Source organism: Xenopus laevis, chromosome 4S (genome assembly GCF_017654675.1).
Source record: "Xenopus laevis strain J_2021 chromosome 4S, Xenopus_laevis_v10.1, whole genome shotgun sequence".
Classification (NCBI taxonomy): domain Eukaryota; kingdom Metazoa; phylum Chordata; class Amphibia; order Anura; family Pipidae; genus Xenopus; species Xenopus laevis.
Window position 1 is genome coordinate 116103059 of NC_054378.1, and position 23350 is coordinate 116126408.

Sequence of the window (23350 nt, forward strand, 5' to 3'; positions counted from 1 at the left end):
TCGTTTTCTAATGTTGGCACTGTCTGTCACATAGATGTTAAGACGTTAGGAATTGGTTACCAGTCATTTTTCAGATATGTAAACTACAACTCCCAGAATCCCACTGAGAAACGTATTTCAGCCACCTGGGGGGGGAGGCTGCATGTTTTCAAGGGCTGTTACTTCTGAGTCTGTTTTTAAATTACAAGTTCAGCTGTCACTATTCTTACCAATAGGAGTGACTCGGGGTTGATAATTTTTCAGAACCTCATGAAGCCATTCTGTAAACTTGATGTAGTAATTGTCAGAGAATATGTCATCTACTCTTCCGTTCTCACAAAGGTACTGTGTGTGGAGAGAAAAAGAAGTTAAAACCTGTTTACAATGAACCATTCTACAGGGCACGTTAAAGGAGAACTAAACCCTAATAATTAATATGGATAAAAATGACATATTTTATAGACTGAACTTATTGCACGAGGCTAAAGTTTGAGCTTGTCAATAGCAGCAATGATCCAGGACTTCAAACTTGTCACAGGGGGTCACCATCTTGGAAAGTGTCTGTGACACTCACATGCTCAGTGGGCTCTGATTGGCTGTTGAGAAGCTAAGCTTAGGGGTCGTCACTAATTATCCAGCAGAAAATGAGCTTCCTCTGTAATATAAGCTGATGCTACAGGTTTGCTGATTATTAAATTCTGATGCTAATTGCACTGGTTTCTGTGCTGCCATGCAGTAATTATCTGTATTAATTACTAATCAGACTTATATAGTGACATTTCTATTCTATGTGTACTGTATATTTTAAATTGGGTCCCTAAGCTCAGTCATACCTCCCAACATTCTGGAAACAGAAAGAGGGGGAAAATGTTTTGACCACGCCCATTTTGTGACCACACCCCCACATTATGTTCATTTTACAAATTTTGACATTTGTGATTTTTATGTGTTATTACAGTTTTGCCAATGAAGGTGAATTGCACTTTTAGCTGTGAGTCTTAATTCTTATCTTATCTAAACTGTTACAAAAGTATCTTAAGTATCTATACTGGGCTGTCTGCCAAGAGCCAATTAAGTTTAGAAACTTTGTATCTTTTACTGGCTGCTTAGTGCAGGAGATGAAAGTGAAACTCGAGACATATCAGTATAAATCCGGGATTGCTGGTTGAGCAAAAGCGTGACTGTCCCGCTCAAAACGGGACAGTTGGGAGGTTGGCAGTGAATCAGCAGTAAAGAAGATGGGGAGCTACTGGGGCATCTTTGGAGACACAGATCTTTACTGCTAAAGGGCTGTGGTTGCCTTGGGCTGGTACAGAAGCACAAAACATATCCTACTACTTTAGTAAGGCTTTACTTCTCTCTTAAAGACACAAAAATGTAGTACAGTCTAGGAAGCAACCGTGAAACAATCTGTTTGTTGTTTCTGTATTCCCACCATTTCTCATTCAGATGAGAACACTTATCAAAAGTCGAATTTTGAATTCATGCGAGTTTTTTTTTTTAAACTCCTTTAAATTCGAATATACTCGAAATTCGATTGGGGGCTAATTGAATTAGACTAAAATCGATTCGATTTTTTTCTCCTAAAAAAACGTCAAATGTCAGGAAGGCTAGTAACTTCCGAATTAATGCGTGGACCTCTCCCATTGACTTATACATGAACTCGGCAGGTTTTAGGTGGCGAATAGTCAAATTCAAGTTTCAAGGGCCAGAGTATGATAAATCTAGAAATTCAAAATCGACATTAAAATTGGAATCAAGTTTTGATAATTCACAATTCGAATTTGAGAGTTTTGACCATAAAAAAATTTGAAAATTCTAATTTTCAATTCGACCCTTAATAAATCCGCCCCTTATGTATATGAATTATTTTTACATTTGGCCGGTTAGCAGGATTTCAGGGCTGGGGATTGACTGGTTTTGGGACATATACATCAGGTTAAGATTTAAAGGTGAAGACGTTGGTTGTACGAGTGTTTTAAAATGTATTTCAATAAAAAATAACTTAATTTATGTTGTTGTCATGTATTGTTACATATGGTGATTGGTGCTGTATTCTGATGAATTGACCTGTACCAACTTTAAACCTGCACATCAGCATGTGGTTATATGAGAAGAAGACAAAAGACAATACACACTCTTCTACTGCTGCAAGTTTGATGGTTTACAGCCATACAGAGCAATCATTACCACCACATCAAGAGACTCAAAGCTGCCATGTTACTGAGTAGCCACAGTTATGGGACCCCCCCTCCAAAAAAAGAGCAGCAAACAGGGAGGATATCAGACAAGGATAGAATAAATAAGAGGGGTGTATTGCAGGTAACTTTATGATGATATCAGAATGATCAGTATTGGGTTCAACACAAATGTGCACTAAATATTTTTTTTTAAAAACACATCAGTTAATAGTGCTGCTCCAGTAGAATTCTGCACTGAAATCAGTTTTTCAAGAGAGCAAACAGATTTTTTTATATTTAATTTTGAAATCGGACATGGGGCTAGACATATTGTCAGTTTCCCAGGTGCCCCCAGTCATGTTACTTGTGCTCTGATAAACTTCAGTCACTCTTTACTACTGCACTGCAAATTGGAGTGATATCTACCCCCTCCCTCCCCCATCCCAGCAGTGGGTCAGTGGCACAATGGGAAGGTAACCAGATAACGGCTCCCTGGTAGATATAAGAACAGCACTCAATAGTAAAAATCCAGGTCCCACTGCGACTCCTTCAGTTACATTGAACAGGAGAAACAACAGCCTGCCAGAAAGCAGTTCCATAGTACAGCACTGGCTCTTTCTGAAAGCACATGACCAGGCAAAATGACCTGAGACGGAACCTACACACCAATATTACAACTAAAAAAACACACTTATTGGGTCAGGAATTAAATTTTACATGGTAGAGTGAATTGTTTGCAATGTAAACAGTGTAATTTAGAAATAAAAACTACAGCAAAAAAAATCATGACAGAATCCCTTTAAAGAAATTGTTCAGGGTAAAAATAAAAACTGTGTAAATAGATAGGCTGTGAAAATAAAAAATGTTTCTAATATAGTTATAGTTAGGCAAAAATGTAATGTATAAAGGCTGGAGTGACTGGATGTGTAACATAACAGAACAGAACACTACCTGCTTTCAGCTCTCTTGGTTTCTACTTATTGGTTGCCAGGCAGTGACCAATCAGTGATTTGAGGGGGGCCATGTGGGTCATAACTGTTGCTTTTGAATCTGAGCTGAATGCTGAGGATACAATTGCAAATTTACTTAGTTATGTCCCATGTGGCCCCCCCTTCAAGTCACTGACTAACTCAGAGTTAGAGAGCTGAAAAGCAGGAAGTAGTGTTCTGGCTATTATGTTAGACATCCAGTCACTCCAGTCTTTATACATTACATTTTTGGCTAACTAACTATATTAGAAACATTTTTTATTTTGCACATACTATCTATTTACCCAGTTTGTATTTTTATGCTGAACAATTCCTTTAAGTAATTATGTGCACTACAAAAACTACACCAATCATTGTGGTTCATGTAAAAACAACTTGATTTGGCGAACATGCTATCTGCCATGATCTTGGTTTTCGTTTGCAGGAAATGGCAAACTGCAGCCATTAATAAACCTTACCTTCTGTATACACAGGAAAATGTAGTAGAGAACATCAGCATCGTAGGGTTCACCTTCCATGTTGCGCGCCTCTTTAGTCATTAAACACAGCCCATAATTTAACTCCGCAACTGCTGAGGATACGAGATCTTCCTGAAACCTCAGTAGCTGACGTCCTGCACACATAAATAAAAGTAATATTACTTTCTGTTATGATTGAATTACTTTTTTACTCTCACCAACCTGTCTCTACATGCAGCTTTATAAAAGTTGGAGTCTGTTATTTTAAAAGACAGGTAAAGCAAATACACCGCACTAGGTATTTGACCTGTGTATTCAATTCAGAGTGTGAATCCCATGCAATTAAAATGCAGAGAGGTTATTCATATCAGACGTACTTCCAATGGGTGCTAATCTGTTTTGGGATTCCTTTTCAAGCTCTGCATTCTTTGTCTGTGCCCAATTCTTCCAGACCTGGAGCCCTTCCTCAGGTTTCAAGGTATTGGGAAGCATAAGTTCGGGAGAAGGTTGCGGTTGTGGTTCTACCTCATTAACAGTTTGTGTCTGAAAGGACAAGGAATCATTAGCAAATGTTTAGCATTTATTATACAGGTATGGGACCTGTTATCCAGAATGCTCAGGACCTGGGGTTTTCCGGTTAATGGATCTTTCCGTAATTTGGGTCTTAATGCCTTAAGTCTACTAGAAATTCATTTAAACATTAAATAATTCCAATAGGCTGGTTTTGCCTACAATAAGGATTAATTATATCTTAGTTTGGATCAAGTACAAGCTATTGTTTTATTATTACCGAGAAAAAAGGAAATCATTTTTAAAAATTTGGATTATTTGGATAAAATAAAAAGTCTATTTCATAATTCAGAGCTTTCTGGATATCGGGTTTCCGGATAAGGGATCCTATACCTGTACTAAATCAGTTCTTGTCCCATCTATTGTGACAGAGACCCCCTCCCTTAATTATATTTTGCTTTAAGGTTTATAGTAACTATTACCATGAAAACAAGTCACGTTACAATATACATTATATATACAGTCATATGAAAAAGTTTGGGAACCCCTTTCAGCCTGCATTATAATTTACTCCATTTTGAACAAAAAAGATAAAAGTGGTATGCCTTTCATTTCCCAGTTACATCTGAGTACTGGGGTGTTTTCTAAACAAAGATTTAGTGAAGCAGTATTCAGTTGTATGAAATTAAATCAAATGTCAAACACTGCCTGTGCAGAAATTTGGGTAACCTTGTAATATTGCTAATTTGAATGCATGTAACTCCTCAATGTTGATTACTAGCAACACCAAATTGATTGGATTAACTCGTTAAGAATTGAACGTCATAGGCAGGTGTGTTCAATCATGAGAAAAGGTATTTAAGGTGACCAATTGCAAGTTGTGCTTCTGGTTGACTCTGCTCTGAAGAGTGACAGTATGGAATTCTCAAAGCAACTCTCAAAAGATCTGAACAAAGGTTGTTTAGTATCATGGTTTAGGGGAGGCTACAAAAAGCTATCACAGAGGTTTAAACGATCAGTTTCAACTGTAAGGAATGTAATTAGGAAATGGAAGGCCACAGGCACAGTTGCTGTTGTGAGAATGGTTACAGACAACCCAAAGATCACCTCCAAATACCTACAAGAACATCTTGCTGCAGATGGTGTATCTGTACATCGTTCTACAATTCAGTGCAATTTGCACAAAGAAAATCTGTATGGCAGGGTGATGAGAAAGAAGCACTTTCTGCCACAAACACAGTCACTTGTTGTATACAAAAGCTCATTTAGACAAGTCACAGTGATTTTGGAACAAAGTGCTTTGGACTGATGAGACAAAAATTTAGTTATTTGGTCATAACAAAAAGTGCTTTGCATGGCAGAAGAAGAACACGGCATTCCAAGAAAAACACTTGCTACCTACTGTCAAATTTGGTGGAGGTTCCATCATGCTGTGGGGCCGTGGGGCTAGTTCAGGGGCTGTGTGGCTAGTTCAGGGGCTGTGTGGCTAGTTCAGGGGCTGTGTGGCTAGTTCAGGGGCTGTGTGGCTAGTTCAGGGGCTGTGTGGCTAGTTCAGGGGCTGTGTGGCTAGTTCAGGGGCTGTGTGGCTAGTTCAGGGGCTGTGTGGCTAGTTCAGGGACTGGGGCTCTTGTTAAAGTTGAGGGTCGGATGAATTCAACCCAATATCAACAAATTCTTCAGGGTAATGTTCAAGCATCAGTCACAAAGCTGAAGTTACGCAGGGGTTGGATATTCCAACAAGACAATGACCCTAAACACACTTGGAAATCTACAAAGACATTTATGCAGAGGGAGAAGTACAATATTCTGGAATGGCCGTCACAGTCCCCCAACTTGAATATCATGGAAAATCTATGGGATGATTTGAAGCAGACTGTCCATGCTCGGCAGCCATCAAATTTAACTGAACTGGAGAGATTTTGTATGGGCGAATGGTCAAAAATATTAACATCCAGAATCCAGACACTCATCAAAAGCTATAGGAGGCGTCTAGAGGCTGTTACATTTGTAAAAGGAGCTCAACTAAGTATTGATGTAATATCTCTGCTGGGGTGCCCACATTTATGCATCTGTAATTTTGTTATGATGTATATTTTCTGTTAATCCAATAAACTTTGTCACTGTTGAAATACTACTGTTTCCATAAGGCATGTTATATATTAAAAGGAAATTGCTACTTTGAAAGCTCAGCCAATGATAAACAAAACTCCAAAGAATTAAGAGGGGTTCCCAAACTTTTTCATATGACTATATACAGTATATACATATATATATATACATATATATATATATATATATATATATATATATATATATATATATATATATATATATATATATATATTTTTTTTATATTCTTGTGAGCCGCACTCCTAAGGGTCGTACAAGTACCTGGGTGCTGCTCCTGGGATATTGTGTATATAGACAGATATGGCAGCGCAACTTGTTTAAAAAGGGGCCTAGTGGAATTTTTCTGTAGGGTGGACTGACATTTTAACTCCCAGGTATATCCTACACTTCAGACTCGAATGCACAGTATAGAACTTTTCTGAACAATTTGATACTGCACACATGCTGTCTGACAAGGTAGATATCTGTGAAGCTGGGGAAAGATGAAATCAACCCACCCTGTCAAAAACCGTTGATCACATTTAAAAGTAGAAAAGGTAACCATTTACTAGGAGGTGAATAAGAAATTTGCTGCAAGTCAAAAGAAAAGTACCATTTGTTACCCTTTTCAGTGTTCATTGCTAAATTATAACAACATACCAATGACTGAAGTAACCAGAACTAAACCCTAAAAATGAATATGGTTAAAACATGCCATGTTTTAATTACTGAACTTATTGCACGAGGCTAAAGTTTGAGCTTGTCAATAGCAGCAATGATCCAGGACTTCAAACTTGTCACAGGGGGTCACCATCTTGGAAAGTGTCTGTGACACTCACATGCTCAGTGGGCTCTGATTGGCTGTTGAGAAGCTAAGCTTAGGGCTCGTCACTAATTATCCAGCAGAAAATGAGCTTCCCCTGTAATATAAGCTGATGCTACAGGTTTGCTGATTATTAAATTCTGATGCTAATTGCACTGGTTTCTGTGCTGCCATGTAGTAATTATCTGTATTAATTACTAATCAGCCTTATATTGTGACATTTCTATTCTATCTGTACTGTATATTGTGAGTGGGTCCCTAAGCTCAGTAAGTGACAGCAGCACAGAGCATGTGCAGTGAATCAGCAGAAAAGAAGATGGGGAGCTACTGGGGCATCTTTGGAGACACAGATCTTTACTGCTAAAGGGCTGTGGTTGCCTTGGGCTGGTACAGAAGCACAAAACATAATGTACAACATTTCTAGCAAACTTCTAATTAGGCTTTACTTCTCCTTTAAAAAAAGTAAGCTAAACACATGCCATGATTTGATGGTAGGGATATGCACCAAGGATTTAGCTGAACAGTAGCACTTTTTGGAAGACTGAACTCCAAGTGTCCAGCCACACTAAATTCAAGACTTGTAAATTTTAAAATAAAAGTGCAAGTAATGCACGGGCCGATAAAATCTGCTGACTGATTGGGTCGGCAGCTTATTGGCCCGTGTATGGGGCCCTCCAACGGGCTTCCCCAATTGATATCTGCCCGAAAGTCGGCCAGATGGGCAAGGCCAAAAATTGTGAGAAAAGTGAATTATAAATTAGTACAAAAGCAGTTATGTTGACTGTTGGGCAACTAAATGACAAAAAGTGCTGCTGAATGAATTACCCGTGTGTGTGTTTTCAACAGAAGTCATACGGCACAATCTACACTAGGGGGATTTTTGGCAGTCAGGGTCAGTGACCATTTGAAAGAGGCAGAACAGGAAGGCAAATAATTAAAAAAAAAACTGTAAAAAAAATGAAGATCAACTGAAAAGTTGCTATGAATATACAGTACTATTGAAGACAACTGTGAAGATTAATTTAGATGTGAAATAACCCTGTCAAAGCAAAGCCCTATACTAAAATCAGTTTTGCAAAAAGAGTCTCCAATCTGGCCATTATCTCAGGGATGAATATGCTGAAGAACAACGGTCATCAAGGGAAGAAATAACTACATTGGACTAGGGTTCATGTATGTGGCGAGCTAAAGGCCTAATGCATGCTAAAGATTATAATTCATTCTGGGAGTAGTAAAACTGAACACTAATTATGGAATTAGCACCACACACTTTTCATATAACTCTAATTGTATATGCACTTTCCATGCAACTCCATACATATAGACGGAATGCAATTGTCAATCTTTTAATTCAAAGTGGTTGAATAGATCAGACTGACTGAATTATAATTATACAGAGATCTAAGATCAATCTCTGAGCTCCTCTCTAGTGTATAGGTGTGTGTGTGTCTGCAGATGCCTTTAGGGTAAGGGCACAAGGGGAGATTCGTCGCCATACCGATGGCGATTTATCATTTGAGCCGGCGGGAAGAAGGCAGTACGAGGAGATTGTCGCCCTGAAGAAGAGGCAATTTGTCGCCTGGGTGACTAATCTCCCCGTGTGCCCTTACCGTTAGATAAACTGGGGCTTTTTTAAAGGAGACCTAACCCCCCCCAATAAGAAAAGCCCCTACCTATTACCCTAGGTAGTCCCCCCTCCCTAATCCCCCCCTGAGAATTTGCTCACGTATCGGTGCAGAGTAAGCAGAGCTCATGGGCACTATCTTATGGTTTTCCAGTTGTCTACTGTAAGCGAGAACATGTGCAGTTGCAGCAGTCTTCCAGGTTAGTAGCAGCTGCGCATGCACCAAAAGTGCTGGAAATTGCTGAAGGGAACCCGAACATCTGGAATATGGCGCCCATGAGCCCGGCTGCGCTTTCTCTACACCGATATGTGAGCATACTCTCTTTCAGGGGTAACTAACTATGCAGGGGGGGGAATAGGGGGGCAACCTAGGGTAGTAGGTAGGGGCTTTACTTATTGGGGAGGGGGGGTAATTCTCCTTTAAATCAAAGGGTGAACTGAAATTCACCATTCTTCCTATAGGATTAGGGGCACTTATAGGTGTTATCACCTATGTGGGGGAGGGGAGAAGGCAGGGGGTCTATGTAGAGTACTGGGTAGGGGTTTTTATTTGTGTGTGTGTGGGGGGTTGAGTTCTCCTTTCAGGTGGCAGATATAGAGCTGATCCGATCGCTGGCCCTAGGGTCTAACGAGCGGATCACAATGAGCAGAATATGGGCAGTCAGATCAAAGACATCATTACCGATAGGATGCGGTGCTTGATCTGATGGGATTTTTAAACCTGCCCAATCGCTGATCATTAAAGAAACATGTTCAATTGTAATATATAAAAGAAGCAAAGTCTGTTCAGGTCTAGTAACCTAAAGCTAACAAGCAGATGCTTACATTCAAAACAGGAAAGTAGTGATATGTGGGTCGAGAACCCGCACCCGCTTTCCCCCCTCATGATGTCACAAAAGGGGCAGGGGGTAGGCATGCGCCTATAAAACCAGAAGCCAGAAGTTTAAGGTCCCGACCCGCAAAAGGTGCGCCGAGGTTGGTCCAAACCCATGGGTAAACTATTGTTGCTATTGATGGCAAGCAAACAATGCAACTGTTATACCGTTTTAGTGCTGTGTTGCATGTACATTTTATAACCACACAATTATTTGATAATATGAAACTGCAAAACCTAAACCACATATGGGCAGTTTAAAGGGGAACAATAGCAAAAAATGAAAATATATTATAAGCTTCAGCATACTGAAATAAAAATCTAAATACAAAATAAGAAACTAAATACAATTGATTAAAAAATCTGCATTGTTCCCAAAATAATCAAGTTTATCTTCACTATTCCTCTCTCAGCATCTGTTTCTCTTCATTCTGTCTTCATGCAGCAGTTGGGTGTCAGATAGAAACAATACATCTTATAGGGGGGCTCCTTTTGCCTAGAAAATGTATTAGAGCTCACTCTATTAAAATTAGGGATGCACCGAACACACTTTTTGGGATTCGGCCGTTTTCCAAAATTCGGCCAAAAACCGAACCAAATCCTAATTTGCATAAGAAAATTAAGTGTGGGAAAGGAAAAGGTGGGAAAATGTTTTTTACTTCCTTGTTTTGTGACAAAAAGTCACGTCACTTCCCTTCCCACACAGAATTTAGATATGCAAATTCGGATTCAGTTTGGCCATGCACAAGGATTCGGCCAAATCCTGCTTTAAAAGGCAGAATCCTGGCCGAATCCCAAACTGAATCCTGGATTCGGTGCATCCCTAATTTAGATCACCAGAAATCCTGTCTCTCTACATTCAGAATTTGTGCAAAAGGCAGTTATTTAGTTAGATTTTGTTTGTATAATATAAAGAATAGACTCTGGAGAACCAATTGCTGATTAGTGATTCTTTTATTCAAAACCAGTGCACGACATGTTTCGGGCCCAGTGGCCCTTCCTCAGGTGCTTGAGGAAGGGCCACTGGGCCCGAAACATGTCGTGCACTGGTTTTGAATAAAAGAATCACTAATCAGCAATTGGTTCTCCAGAGTCTATTCTTTATATTGTGAAAGTCACTAGGTCTGGCGGTGCCTAACTCTGAAGTTGAACCAAACTAAACAACGAAAGGACTACATCATCCAATAATTCATATCTTAGATTTTGTTTGTACTGGAATCAGTTATTTGAGTGAGCTCCAATACATCTGCTAAGAAAGGAACCCCCCCCCTATAAGCTATATTAGATCTGTCAATTAATATGTGACACCCAACTGCTGCATGAAGAGAAAAAGATGCTGAGAGAGGGATAGTGAAGATAAACTTGATTATTTCAGAAACGATGCAGAACTTTTAATTGATTATATTTTGAAAGTTTCTTATTTCAGTATAATGAAGCTTATATTAAATTTTCATTTTCACGATATGCAAGTACCAAACAAATGCATCCCTAACTGATGTAGCTGGTGATGAACAGGGTCCCAAAATATGATCTCTCAGACTGTTAAAAGTATAACCCTTACTAATGGCAGGGACCATGTGCTATATAAAATCACATATGCACTACCAATGCTTTACTCTCTCCTAATAGACAAATTACCTGCAGCTGATGATGATGATGATGTTGTTGTTGTTGTTGTTGCTGCTGCTGCTGCTGCTGCTGCTGCACCTGCTCGTGTAGCGTTGCTTGTTGTTGAGGGTCCCAAATATGTACAGTCTGTGCTGTATTCTGGTATGCCCCTGCCACAGCCTGTACAGCTACTGGAATGTGGATATTCCCATTCATGAACTGAGCTGGGAATAGAGAATTTGCAAGAGTCTGCACCACTTCATCGTGTGTATTTTTGACCATTTTGTCCTTCTCTTCTTCTAATTTTACGGCCGCCACAGTGGGGGAACCTGTAACATGGACGGCATTGTAGGCCTCTGGAGGGATGGCTATGTGGGTTATGTTTTGTTGTGGTAAATCACCGCGGGCATTAGCAGAGTACACTGGGATGGTCCACGTCTCTCCTGTTGGGCTTGTAATGGTCCCAGTAGCCCCATAGAGATGAGCACTGTCTACTGTTAGTAAGTCTGGCCTCAGAGACACATAACTCTGTTGCTGCCCTTGTGGAATTGCCAAAACAGCTGCAAGAGGCTGTCCTGAGATTGCATATGACAAAGTGATTGGCATGTCCACTTTGCGTTTCTTTACCGGCTGAAGGACGCTCGAAGAGCTGGAACGGCGCTCCCCTTCCCGTGGGGAGCCTTGCTGATTTGGCGGAGGGGAAAGTGCGCCACCCACAGACTGTCCTGCCACCAGCTGTGCTTGGATCTGATGCTGCTGCTGCTGCATGTGATTGTCCTGCATATCAGGGGCCTGAACATGCTGAACCTGGATCTGAGCCACTTGCATCTGGGAAGGGCTCTGGGTCTGCAGGGACTGATTTTGTATTGTTTGCGACTGTCCTGAGCCCTGGATCTGTACTTGTACTTGAATTGGCTGCTCATTTGATGGATGAACGTTAAGTTGAGGCGACATCTGTTGACCTGTTACCTGCTGTGGTGACTGTTGTACCTGCACCTGTGTAAGAAAAGGGTAACAGTTAGCAAAATGTAATACCCAAAAATAAATAAATAAAATTCATATACAGCAGGGGTGTCCAAAAGGTAGATCAGGATCTTCCAGTAGTTGGCATCTTGTCTAAATTACCCTCCTGTTCCATTCTTTTCCTTCAGATATTTTTTTTGGTTACATAAGAAATTGTTTTCTTATGTAGTATTAATTCCCTCATAAATCAATACCTGTATAATATTTAAGTAATATTTTCCATGGAACAGAATGCTAACAATGCTTTTATGGATGTAGATTATAATGGGACAATATCACTAAAAGTAGACCCTGCATTAGTAACGATTGGGCACTCCCAATATAGAGAAACGGAATTTCCACGTCAGCAGATGGGTTTTATTTTTCCGCAGTATCCTACCCACTGCATATATAGGATACTTCTGTAAATTTCCTCGCTTAACATAAACATGTTACAGCAATCTGTAAGTTAATTATACAGTATATAAATCCTATTAATAAGTAGGTAACCCATGATTGGGTGTTTATATGGGGTAAGGGTGTTGTTTATTATGTCCAAAGGCGCGTAATTAAATGGAATATTCCTAGCATATTTGTAGCCACTGTTCAGAAAACCGATGAGTCTGATGAGTAAGAAGGGTCATACTGCAGGAGTCATTTTCCATTGCCACTAGAATCATCACCACACACACTAGAATCATCACCACACATAAACAGTGCTATTCTATAACAGAATATTCCCTATTGCACAAGGAATGCTTCACTGTGTGTCGGCAATTAGATTCAAACTAAGCTACTACTCAAATCAGGTGAAATATTCTTCATAGTCCCATTGAGTCCAGCCCAATTTAGGGGTATAATTCTAAAACTCTGTTCGATTGAGGAGTAACATTTTAGTAGAGAACCTACATACCTACACAAGCAAATATAGAGAGATGGAATGTATTCATACACCCCATTTTTACGGTTTATTGAAGATACAATACATAAAACCAATGTACAGAAAATACTTTTACAGTAAAGAAGACAAACAGCGAGAGTAGACCCACTTTCTTCTTAAAGATACAATGGGATGTCAATATAATGTACAAATTGTACTTAATTGTAAAAACTGGTGTGTTTACTTCAGAAACACTACTATAGTTTATATAAACAAGCTGCTGTGTAGCCATGGGGGCAGCCATTCAAGCACAGGATACACAGTAGATAACAGATAAGTACTACTATAGTTTATATAAACAAGCTGCTGTGTAGCCATGGGGGCAGCCATTCAAGCACAGGATACACAGTAGATAACAGATAAGTACTACTATAGTTTATATAAACAAGCTGCTGTGTAGCCATGGGGGCAGCCATTCAAGCACAGGATACACAGTAGATAACAGATAAGTACTACTATAGTTTATATAAACAAGCTGCTGTGTAGCCATGGGGGCAGCCATTCAAGCATAGGATACACAGTAGATAACAGATAAGTACTACTATAGTTTATATAAACAAACAGCTGTGTAGCCATGGGGGCAGCCATTCAAGCACAGGACACACCGTAGAGAACAGATAAGTTCTGAAGAATCCCATTGTATACTACAGAGCTTGTCTGTTATCTGCTATGTATCCTGTGCCTTTTCCCCTTTTTCAGCTGTGAATGGCTGCCCCCATGGCTACACAGCAGCTTGTTTATATAAACTATAGTAGTACTTATCTGTTATCTACTGTGTATCCTGTGCTTGAATGGCTGCCCCCATGGCTACACAGCAGCTTGTTTATATAAACTATTGCAACAAAATAGCACTTTATATTTTCGTTACTTCAAAACACTTTCATTTTTTGGTGTTACTGTTTTTTTAAGGTAGCAATACACTGCCCTTCCTTTGGGTTTGGACAAATAATGTGTGATGTGTCAATACCCAGGAACACCCAAACCATCAGAACTAATAGGGACCTGAATTCATCTGTCAATGCACCGTGCATCCCCGCCAAGAAAACACATCAGAAGATGACATTTTTAATCTTGACCAACTAACAGAATAGCAGACGAACAGTCAAAACTGTCCCCCTGATATACATTGCCAGACAGACAATATGGTAGAAAATTGCCCAACCAAATCTAAGCATGTGTGGTACCTATAAAGTACAAGTGGTGGGATAGAGACGGGAAAAGGAAAATAAAGTAAAATGTAAAAGTTACTTGCAGATGCTCCATCATATAATCAGAAGCTTATTGGAACATTTCTGCTCTAAGATGTTCCAAGTTGAATAATGGAGACATAGGAAGCGTTAGTCTCCCTTAAAGATAAACTGCTATATACCTATAGATTATAATGTTACAATAGTATTGTAGTTATAACATAAATTACACATTATTCCCCTGCTGATGCTCAATGGGTTGCTTGACTAGTTCTATCCAACCTACTTTAGAATTCCTAATACATTGCAAAAATAAATTCAATTTAGCCCTCCAAAGGGTTTTATGGAACCTATAACTAGACCCGAGGCCTTCACAGATTACATGAGGCATTATTAATTTAATCCATAATGGGCGGGTGGTGTACGATTTCATTGGCCACACATTGACAAATCCGTATTCAGTTGTTTAATCTTGGATAATGCTTTTTCAGGGAAAAAAAAGAAAAAAGAGAAAGGGTCAAGAATAAAAAATTAAAAGAAAAAACCCTAAATTTTATTAAATCTGCTATGAGAAATGCTAGTCCATCTATGCCTTTTACTCAGCTGCTAAAAACAAGGATAAACAAACAGGCAGTCATCAAACTTTTTGGATAAGGGATCTTTCTGCAATTTGGATCTTCATATCTTAAAGGAGAATTCAACCTGTATTTCAAAAAAACCCTCCCCCCTACCCTGGGTAGACCCCCCCCAGCCTACCTGCCCCCCCCGGGCAAATGCCACTAATCTTTTACTCTCCTCGCCGTGCAGATTCTGGCCTCTGAGTTCACGGCAGCCATCTTCTTCTTCTCCGGAAATCTTCATGTCTTGACGGAAGTTTTGAAGCATGCGCAGTTGGAGTACATTTCCGGTCCCGAACAACTGCGCTGAACGTCTCGGGACTTGCAGCGCACAGGACCGGAAATTTACTCCAACTGTGCATGCGTCAAAACTTCCGAAAAAGATCGAAGAAAGATGGCTGCCATGAACTCTGAGGCCAGAATCTGCACAGAGGGGTGAGTAAAAAATTAGGGGCATTTGCCCGGGGGGGCAGGTAGGCCGGGGGGAGGGTTTTTTTTATTTTTTATTACAGGTTGAATTCTCCTTTAAGTCTACTAGAAAATCATTTAAACATTAAATAAACCCAATAGTCTGGTTTTTCTTCCAATAAGGATTCATTATATCTTAGTTGGGATCAAGAACAAGGGTGAGGTGTTTCACCAAGAATAATAAAATCACCATGAAAAAATATTCACGCAGAGAGAGCGCTAATCCATCGATATTGTATATATGACATTTGATCTTGCTTGAATCTTATGCTTTGAGTGCTGGCATATTGAATATATTATATACGCACATACTTTCTTCTTTAGTATATTTTAAATTATACATTTGTGGTTTCCAAAGTTTTTGTTAGAACTTTGTGAATGGGCATTTGTTTGAGGATGTAAAAAAAAAAAAAAAATCACGGCTCTACTATAATAAATTTCCCAGAATTGACGAGATTTTTGGCAGTCCCACACAATGTGTTTTTTTTTTTTTTTTACCAGATTTTATGCCATTTAGACAAGGTCCCCTGGCGAGAGACATTGAGGTTCTATTGTATAGAGATTATACAGTGGTGTGAAAAACTATTTGCCCCCTTCCTGATTTCTTATTCTTTTGCATGTTTGTCACACTTAAATGTTTCTGCTCATCAAAAACCGTTAACTATTAGTCAAAGATAACATAATTGAACACAAAATGCAGTTTTTAAATGAAGGTTTACGTTATTAAGGGAGAAAAAAAACTCCAAATCTACATGGGCCTGTGTGAAAAAGTGATTGCCCCCCTTGTTAAAAAATAACTTAACTGTGGTTTATCACACCTGAGTTCAATTTCAAAGGTTATAAAGCCATTTCTAAAGCTTTGGGACTCCAGCGAACCACAGTGAGAGCCATTATCCACAAATGGCAAAAACATGGAACAGTGGTGAACCTTCCCAGGAGTGGCCGGCCGACCAAAATGACCCCAAGAGCGCAGAGACAACTCATCCGAGAGGCCACAAAAGACCCCAGGACAACATCTAAAGAACTGCAGGCCTCACTTGCCTCAATTAAGGTCAGTGTTCACGACTCCACCATAAGAAAGAGACTGGGCAAAAACGGCCTGCATGGCACATTTCCAAGGCGCAAACCACTTTTAAGCAAAAAGAACATTAAGGCTCGTCTCAATTTTGCTAAAAAACATCTCAATGATTGCCAAGACTTTTGGGAAAATACCTTGTGGACCGACGAGACAAAAGTTGAACTTTTTGGAAGGTGTGCGTCCCGTTACATCTGGCGTAAAAGTAACACAGCATTTCAGAAAAAGAACATCATACCAACAGTAAAATATGGTGGTGGTAGTGTGATGGTCTGGGGTTGTTTTGCTGCTTCAGGACCTGGAAGACTTGCTGTGATAGATGGAACCATGAATTCTACTGTCTACCAAAAAATCCTGAAGGAGAATGTCCGGCCATCTGTTCATCAACTCAAGCTGAAGCGATCTTGGTGCTGCAGCAGGACAATGACCCAAACACACCAGCAAATCCACCTCTGAATGGCTGAAGAAAAACAAAATGAAGACTTTGGAGTGGCCTAGTCAAAGTCCTGACCTGAATCCTATTGAGATGTTGTGGCATGACCTTAAAAAGGCGGTTCATGCTAGAAAACCCTCAAATAAAGCTGAATTACAACAATTCTGCAAAGATGAGTGGGCCAAAATTCCTCCAGAGCGCTGTAAAAGACTCGTTGCAAGTTATCGCAAACGCTTGATTGCAGTTATTGCTGCTAAGGGTGGCCCAACCAGTTATTAGGTTCAGGGGGCAATTACTTTTTCACACAGGTTTGGATTTCTTTTCTCCTTAAATAATAAAAACCCACATTTAAAAACTGCATTTTGTGTTTACTTGTGTTATCTTTGACTAGTAGTTAAATGTGTTTGATGATCAGAAACATTTTGTGTGACAAACATGCAAAAGAATAAGAAATCAGGAAGGGGGCAAATAGTTTTTCACACCACTGTATACTCAAATAAATGCACTCTTTCAAAAACATGCCACAAGAACAGAAGTAAGGGAAGCAAATATACAGGTGCATAACATTTTGGTTGTATAGACATGCACACCCCACTGCGGCTTATTTGGACTTTATTTGCTGCTGCTACAGCATCAGATGTATATGTAAAGGTGGCCATACACGGGCTGATAAAAGCTGCCGACAGACAGAGTCAGCAGCTTATTGGCCCGTGTATTGGGCCCCCAGACGGGCTTCCCCGATCGAGATTTGGCCGAAAGTCGGCCAGATCTCGATCGGATGGGACTAAAAATCCCATCGGATCGCGGCCGCATCTGTTCGTTATTGTGGTCCCGCGATCCGACCACCCGTTCCCATTCGTTAGGATCCGATAATTGGGCCCTAGGACCCACGATCGGATCAGCCAGATATTGCCCACCTCAAGGTGGGTATATCGGAGAGATATTTTGCGACATCGCCAAACGATCGGATCTCTCCATGTATGGCCACCTTAAGGGTAACTGTATTATCTGCAGAATTACATGTACAGTCTATAAAATAACTGCTGCAGATGATTCTTTTTTTCGTGCAGCTGTTTGTCATTTGTACTGGCTGCTATTCCAGGTAATTTTTTATCTGTAGTGTCTATAATCTGGCCCATGGGAAACTAACCAACATTTCTTCTGAAATACCAGAATCCAGGGACCCCTCGGGGGAGAGGTTCATTCGATTCAGCTGTGGGGCAGGGTGGAGAAGATTCCAAGGCCTGGTGAGTGCTTCATGAATCTGAAATTAACAATGGAAACTAAGCCACCAACATATTTGCAGTAAGTTAAAATATAAAAGTGAAAGCCTTTAGGCAATCAGTTGTGATATAGAGTTTAAAGGTGGTGGCAAGGATTCTTCATAACGTACAGAGACGGGCCAAGGAACTCATTGGGGCTGGTTATGCACCTAGACAGGTAAGCTCTAAACATATCTCCCAAAAAAAAAAAGTCAAAAATAAACAAGTAAAACATGAAAAAATGATGTTCTGCCAGCAAAATACTGCACAAACACTAGAACTAAACAGACAATTACACAGGAACATTTTAGTGAAGCACAAGTAAAATGATACCATTATTCAAAGTGTGTTTTGTGGCTCTTTAAAGGGCATGTAAAGGCAAAAAAATAAAATGCCATTTTACTTTCTTTAATGAAAAAGAAACCTGTCTCCAATATATTTTAATTAAAAAATGTGTACTGTTTTTATAAGAAACCTGACTATATGCAGTGAAATTATCCCTTCATTTACTGCTGTGGATAGGAATTGTCAGATGGTCCCTAAATGCTGGGCAGGGAAACAATCATACTTATGAACAGCAGGGGGAGCCCCCGCCTTACTTCCCAGCCATGCAGAACTCAAGCAGCTTTGTTTGTTTCCCTGTAGAGCAGTCAGCGACTGTATAAAGATTTATATTGGATTTTATTTTTGCCTTTACATCCCCTTTACCGTTTCCAACTCCAGCTGCAGGGACAAAGATCATGGAGCCAGATTTAAACAGATAAACTGGGATTCTATTTGGAGGATTATTTTGCTACAGCCACTGGTTCTGCAGAGTTCGAAAAAATAGAAATTCCAAATTAGATTACATAACACAGGATCCAGTGCAGTCTGTATATTCTGATTATTAATCAGTCTTGCTGTATTTGCTTCTGGCAGATATTATTTGATTTGTGCTAATTTGATAATTTATGACGATCTCTAAGCAGCCCAGAACACACTGAGCATGTGCACAGTCTTGGTCTTGCAAAGATGTTTAACAAAGTTACAAGATGGTGACCCCCTGTGGCCAACTTTGAAAGCATAAATCACTTGTTTTATTAGGATTGTGGTGCAGTAAGTTCATGTTTAGTATACAAAATACAGCATTTCTAGCCTTATTCTATTTTAGACTTTACTTCCCCTTTAAATCTAGCGAGATGAGGAAGAATATTTAGGTCGCTGAACACAACCCCTGAAATCCCACAGGTGCTGTTGATCTGATAAACATCACATACTCCTAGATATTAAATCTAAAAATGAATGGTCACAGGTTTGGTTTAGTTCTTGGAGATTTAAGAATTGCGCTCATTTACTAGCATGGTCTGGATTAAAAGGTAACAAGCACCTAATTACAGAAAAGGGTGAATAGATCTACAATGGGAATAAGCATCTAATAAGAACCTTGCTCTGTAAACACTAATAAATGTGTGGCCACCGATCATGTTTTTTTTTTTTTTTCCTTACGACTGTTAGAAACAAAGGGCAAATTTGCTCAAGGGCAGTTACCCATAGCAACCATATTTTTGCTGTTATTTTTTAAATGGATTAAAGATACATTTTGCTTGTCAATTGATGATGTATGTATGATGTATTTTTTATTTCTAAATCACACGGTTTACACTGCAAAAAATTCACCAGCAAGTGTATTTTTTTAGTTGTATTATTGGTGTGTAGGTGCATCTCAGGTCATTTTGCCTGGTCATGTGCTTTCAGAAAGAGCCAGCACTTAAGGATGGAACTGCTTTCTGGCAGGCTGCTGTTTCTCCTACTCAATGCAACTGAATGTGTCTCACTGGGACATGGACTTTACTATTGAGTGCTGTTCTTAGATCTACCAGGCAGCTGTTATCTTGTGTTAGGGAGCTGCTATCTGGTTACCTTCCCATTGTTCTGTAGTTAGGCTTCTGGGGGAAAGGGTGGGGCTGATATCACTCCAACTTGCAGTACAGCAGTAAAGAGTGAATTAAAGGGCACCTATCACAGCCAAAATCAAACACATATTGACAATCTGACCAGTACAAGCTAAACACGTTTTTAATCAAACTACATATATAGTTTTTTGAAAAAACTGCAGGTTTTAAAAAAATCCCTTACTTTGTCAAATGGGTTCTTTCACTGAGGGAGGCCATATTGAGACTCTAACAGAGACTCTAATATGCAAATTTCAGGAGCATGCTCAGATTGTAACACTGCTTTGAGTATTCTACCCAGAATGCCTTGTTTTAGTAAACTCCTCCACTAGAAGTATCCACTAGAAGTGCTGCCACCTGCTAACTTCCAGCAGGTGGCAGCACTACTGTACAGCAGCTAACACACAGGTTTGGCTGATTTGAAAATAGCTTAGAAGGGTTGATAAGAAAGCAAGGAATTTGAACTGAGCATGTGCGAGATTTCAGAGCTACAGTTGGCTGGGAAGATATAGGTAGGAGGAGCCAGTGAAATCCAAGATTGCTGCCTCAGCTAGAACTGCAGGGGAGATAGGGGAGATCTTGCAGAAGGTATAGTGAGCTGATCATTTACATTATACAAACAATTCTAACTGTTTTAAAAATCTGATTTCTTGAACTTTCACATAGTGTATTTACTTAGTAAATGATTTTGGTCATGATTGGTGCCCTTTAAGTTTATCAGAGCACAAGTCACATGACTGGGGGCAAATGGGAAACAGACAATACGTCTAGCCCCATGTCAGATTACAAAATTAAATATAAAAAAAATCTGTTTGCTCTTTTGAGAAATGGATTTCAGTGCAGAATTCTGCTGAAGCAGCACTATTAACTGATGCATTTTGGAAAAAAAATAAAATCTTTTTTCCCATGAAAGTATCCCTTTAAATTGTAGCCGTCCCAATTTTTTGAATTCGGTTATATGGGTCTTGGATTTTGTAGTAGGTTGCACATCTCTGATGTAGGTGGTTTAATTTACTTTATAGTTAAACATGTAAATAACAGTCACCTGCACCTGTTGTGCTTGAACTTGTATCTGTTGTTCCTGCTGCACCTGCTGTTGCTGCACACTTGAATTAACGGGACAAGCCAGTTCAAGTAAGGATCCTGCCACCTCTGTGCTGTCTGTATAGATGCAGTTAGCTCCTTGTTGATAGACCATGGTGGTGGTGGGTGGCGGCTGCTGGAATTCTTGTAAGGCTTCAGGTCCCTTTGAGGACAAAGAGTCCAGGAACTCCTTCATCCTGTGCTGTGGAACTGAACGGGCCTTCATGCGGACATATTCTTCAAACGAAATGGTGTTCTCCAAAGAATTATTCATAGCGCACACGAGTCAAACCCTGGACACAATCAAAAATAAACTGCGTTAGGTTTTTCATCTCTGAAAATGCAATGCAAAAAGATATGAATCCTATAATAACCAAATAAAGCATCTCAAAACAGGAATAATATGGCCTTAAAAGCAAAAATATAATAGCGGTAGTTTCTGTTACGCTATGTGGTACTGCATGTGTGACAGGCCCCATGAATCCCAATGGCCCTTTAATAAAAGGTATAACCGTTGGCTGATGTAAACTTAAAATTTAAAAAAAAAAATAAGTGATTTCCCCCCCCCTCCAAAACCAGCACTAGATAATTCCACTTCGTTGTTACAAACCCCATAGGGTGGGATTATACCATTTACATACCAACCAACATTTCTGAAATATAAAGAGGGACAAAAAGATTTGCCACGTGTAGTGCGGCAACATTTTGTGACCACACCCCCTAATTACCATGTTCATTTTAAAAAATGTGGCAGGTTATGAAAGTTTGAACACATCTCTGTGGTTTTTATGTGTTATTACAGTTTTGCTAATGAAGGTGAATTGCCCTTTAAGCCGCAAGTCACAAGTTTCCCCAAGAGACCTGCTGATCTTAAATTGTTACAATTGTTTCTTTACTTATCTTAAATTGTTACAAAAGTAATCTAAGTGCACCTGCCTCTTATTCTGGGCTCTCTGCCAAAAAGCCAATTAAGTTTTAGTTCAGTGCAGGAGATCAAAGAGAAAGTTGGGATATTTCAGTAACAATCTGGGACTGCAGGTTGAGCGGTCAAAATCGGGACTGTCCCGCAAAAAACATATGAACACGTACAGCGTAAAGCACAGCCAACTAAACCATTAATGGGTACCTGCCTGTGATACAAATGTGACACGGCAGGAAAGTGAGTGTGATCAAGTGTTTCCAATATGGCTCCTTAGTTATTATATGGATGTATTAGCATTAGTTGGAGACACCGGAACAGCAGGAGTTGAGTTAATTAACTCAAAAACATATAAACATGTTTATCAAGAAGGAACCTTGTATCTCATTCACGTGGTTATTTTCATTGTCATGGCCGCAGTTCTGGGCGTGTAGCCATCTATTACTTTGTTATTATATCAATCTAAAAAGGAGAAGGGGGCTTCATCTACAAGCAGACGTGTTGTGTAGAAGCTTTCCCGATTGATCTGGCTTTGAGAGTTCGCTGTACATGGCCCGGGGTCCCCCAGCTGATGTTCCTCTCAAAAGTCTGACAAGGGAAGCTCGGCTAGACATTGCGTTGTGTTCAATTGGTAATGTATTAATTTTCCTACAATATATTATTCTTATCTAATATTGATCAGTGTGTGTTTTTTTATTTCTATCCCTGCACGTCATAAGTCTGCTCGGCAAGACACTGCCCTAACACATTTCCTCCTATGTATCCTACCTATGCATTTAAAATTTGCCTAAAACATCTGCTCCCATTCAAGTTATCAAGCAGGTGGTAAGGATATCCTTGCCTGAGCAGTAACATCAAAAAATTTAATTGTTTTAAAGTAATAAAAATATAATGTAGTGTTGCCCTGCACTGGTAAAACTGCCGCTTTTGCTTCAGAAACACTACTATTGTTTATATAAATAAGCTGCTGTGTAGCAATGGGGGCAGCCATTCAAAGGAGAAAAGGCTCAGGTTACACAGCAGATAAGCTCTGTAGAACATAATGGTGTTATCTGTTATCCACTATTTAACCTGTGCCATATAGACTTTTTTTCAATATTCGCCATTGCTACACAGCAGCTAATTTATATAAACTATAGTAGAGTTTCTGAAGCAGACACACACCAGTTGTACCAGTGCAGGGCAACACTACATGATATTTTCATTACTTTAAAACACTTTCATTTTTGGGTGTTACTGTTCCTTTAATCAGTGGATAACATTCTGTCAGGCACACTGG

General features: G+C 39.6%; 1 protein-coding gene across 4 annotated transcripts in view; it reads right to left on the minus strand.

Annotated features, from left to right (window-relative positions):
- qrich1.S (glutamine-rich 1 S homeolog) overlaps positions 1–23350 on the minus strand; it is a 35801-nt gene that overhangs the window by 9039 nt on the left and 3412 nt on the right. The window contains exons 2-7 of one of the 4 annotated variants that reach the window (XM_018259499.2): positions 21121–21445; positions 18027–18140; positions 11185–12150; positions 3984–4149; positions 3607–3761; positions 210–324 (exon numbers count right to left, since the gene is read on the minus strand). In XM_018259499.2, coding sequence (XP_018114988.1) covers positions 210–324; positions 3607–3761; positions 3984–4149; positions 11185–12150; positions 18027–18140; positions 21121–21426 — 1822 coding nt within the window. In that variant the 5' untranslated portion in view covers positions 21427–21445. 4 annotated transcript variants of the gene reach the window in all.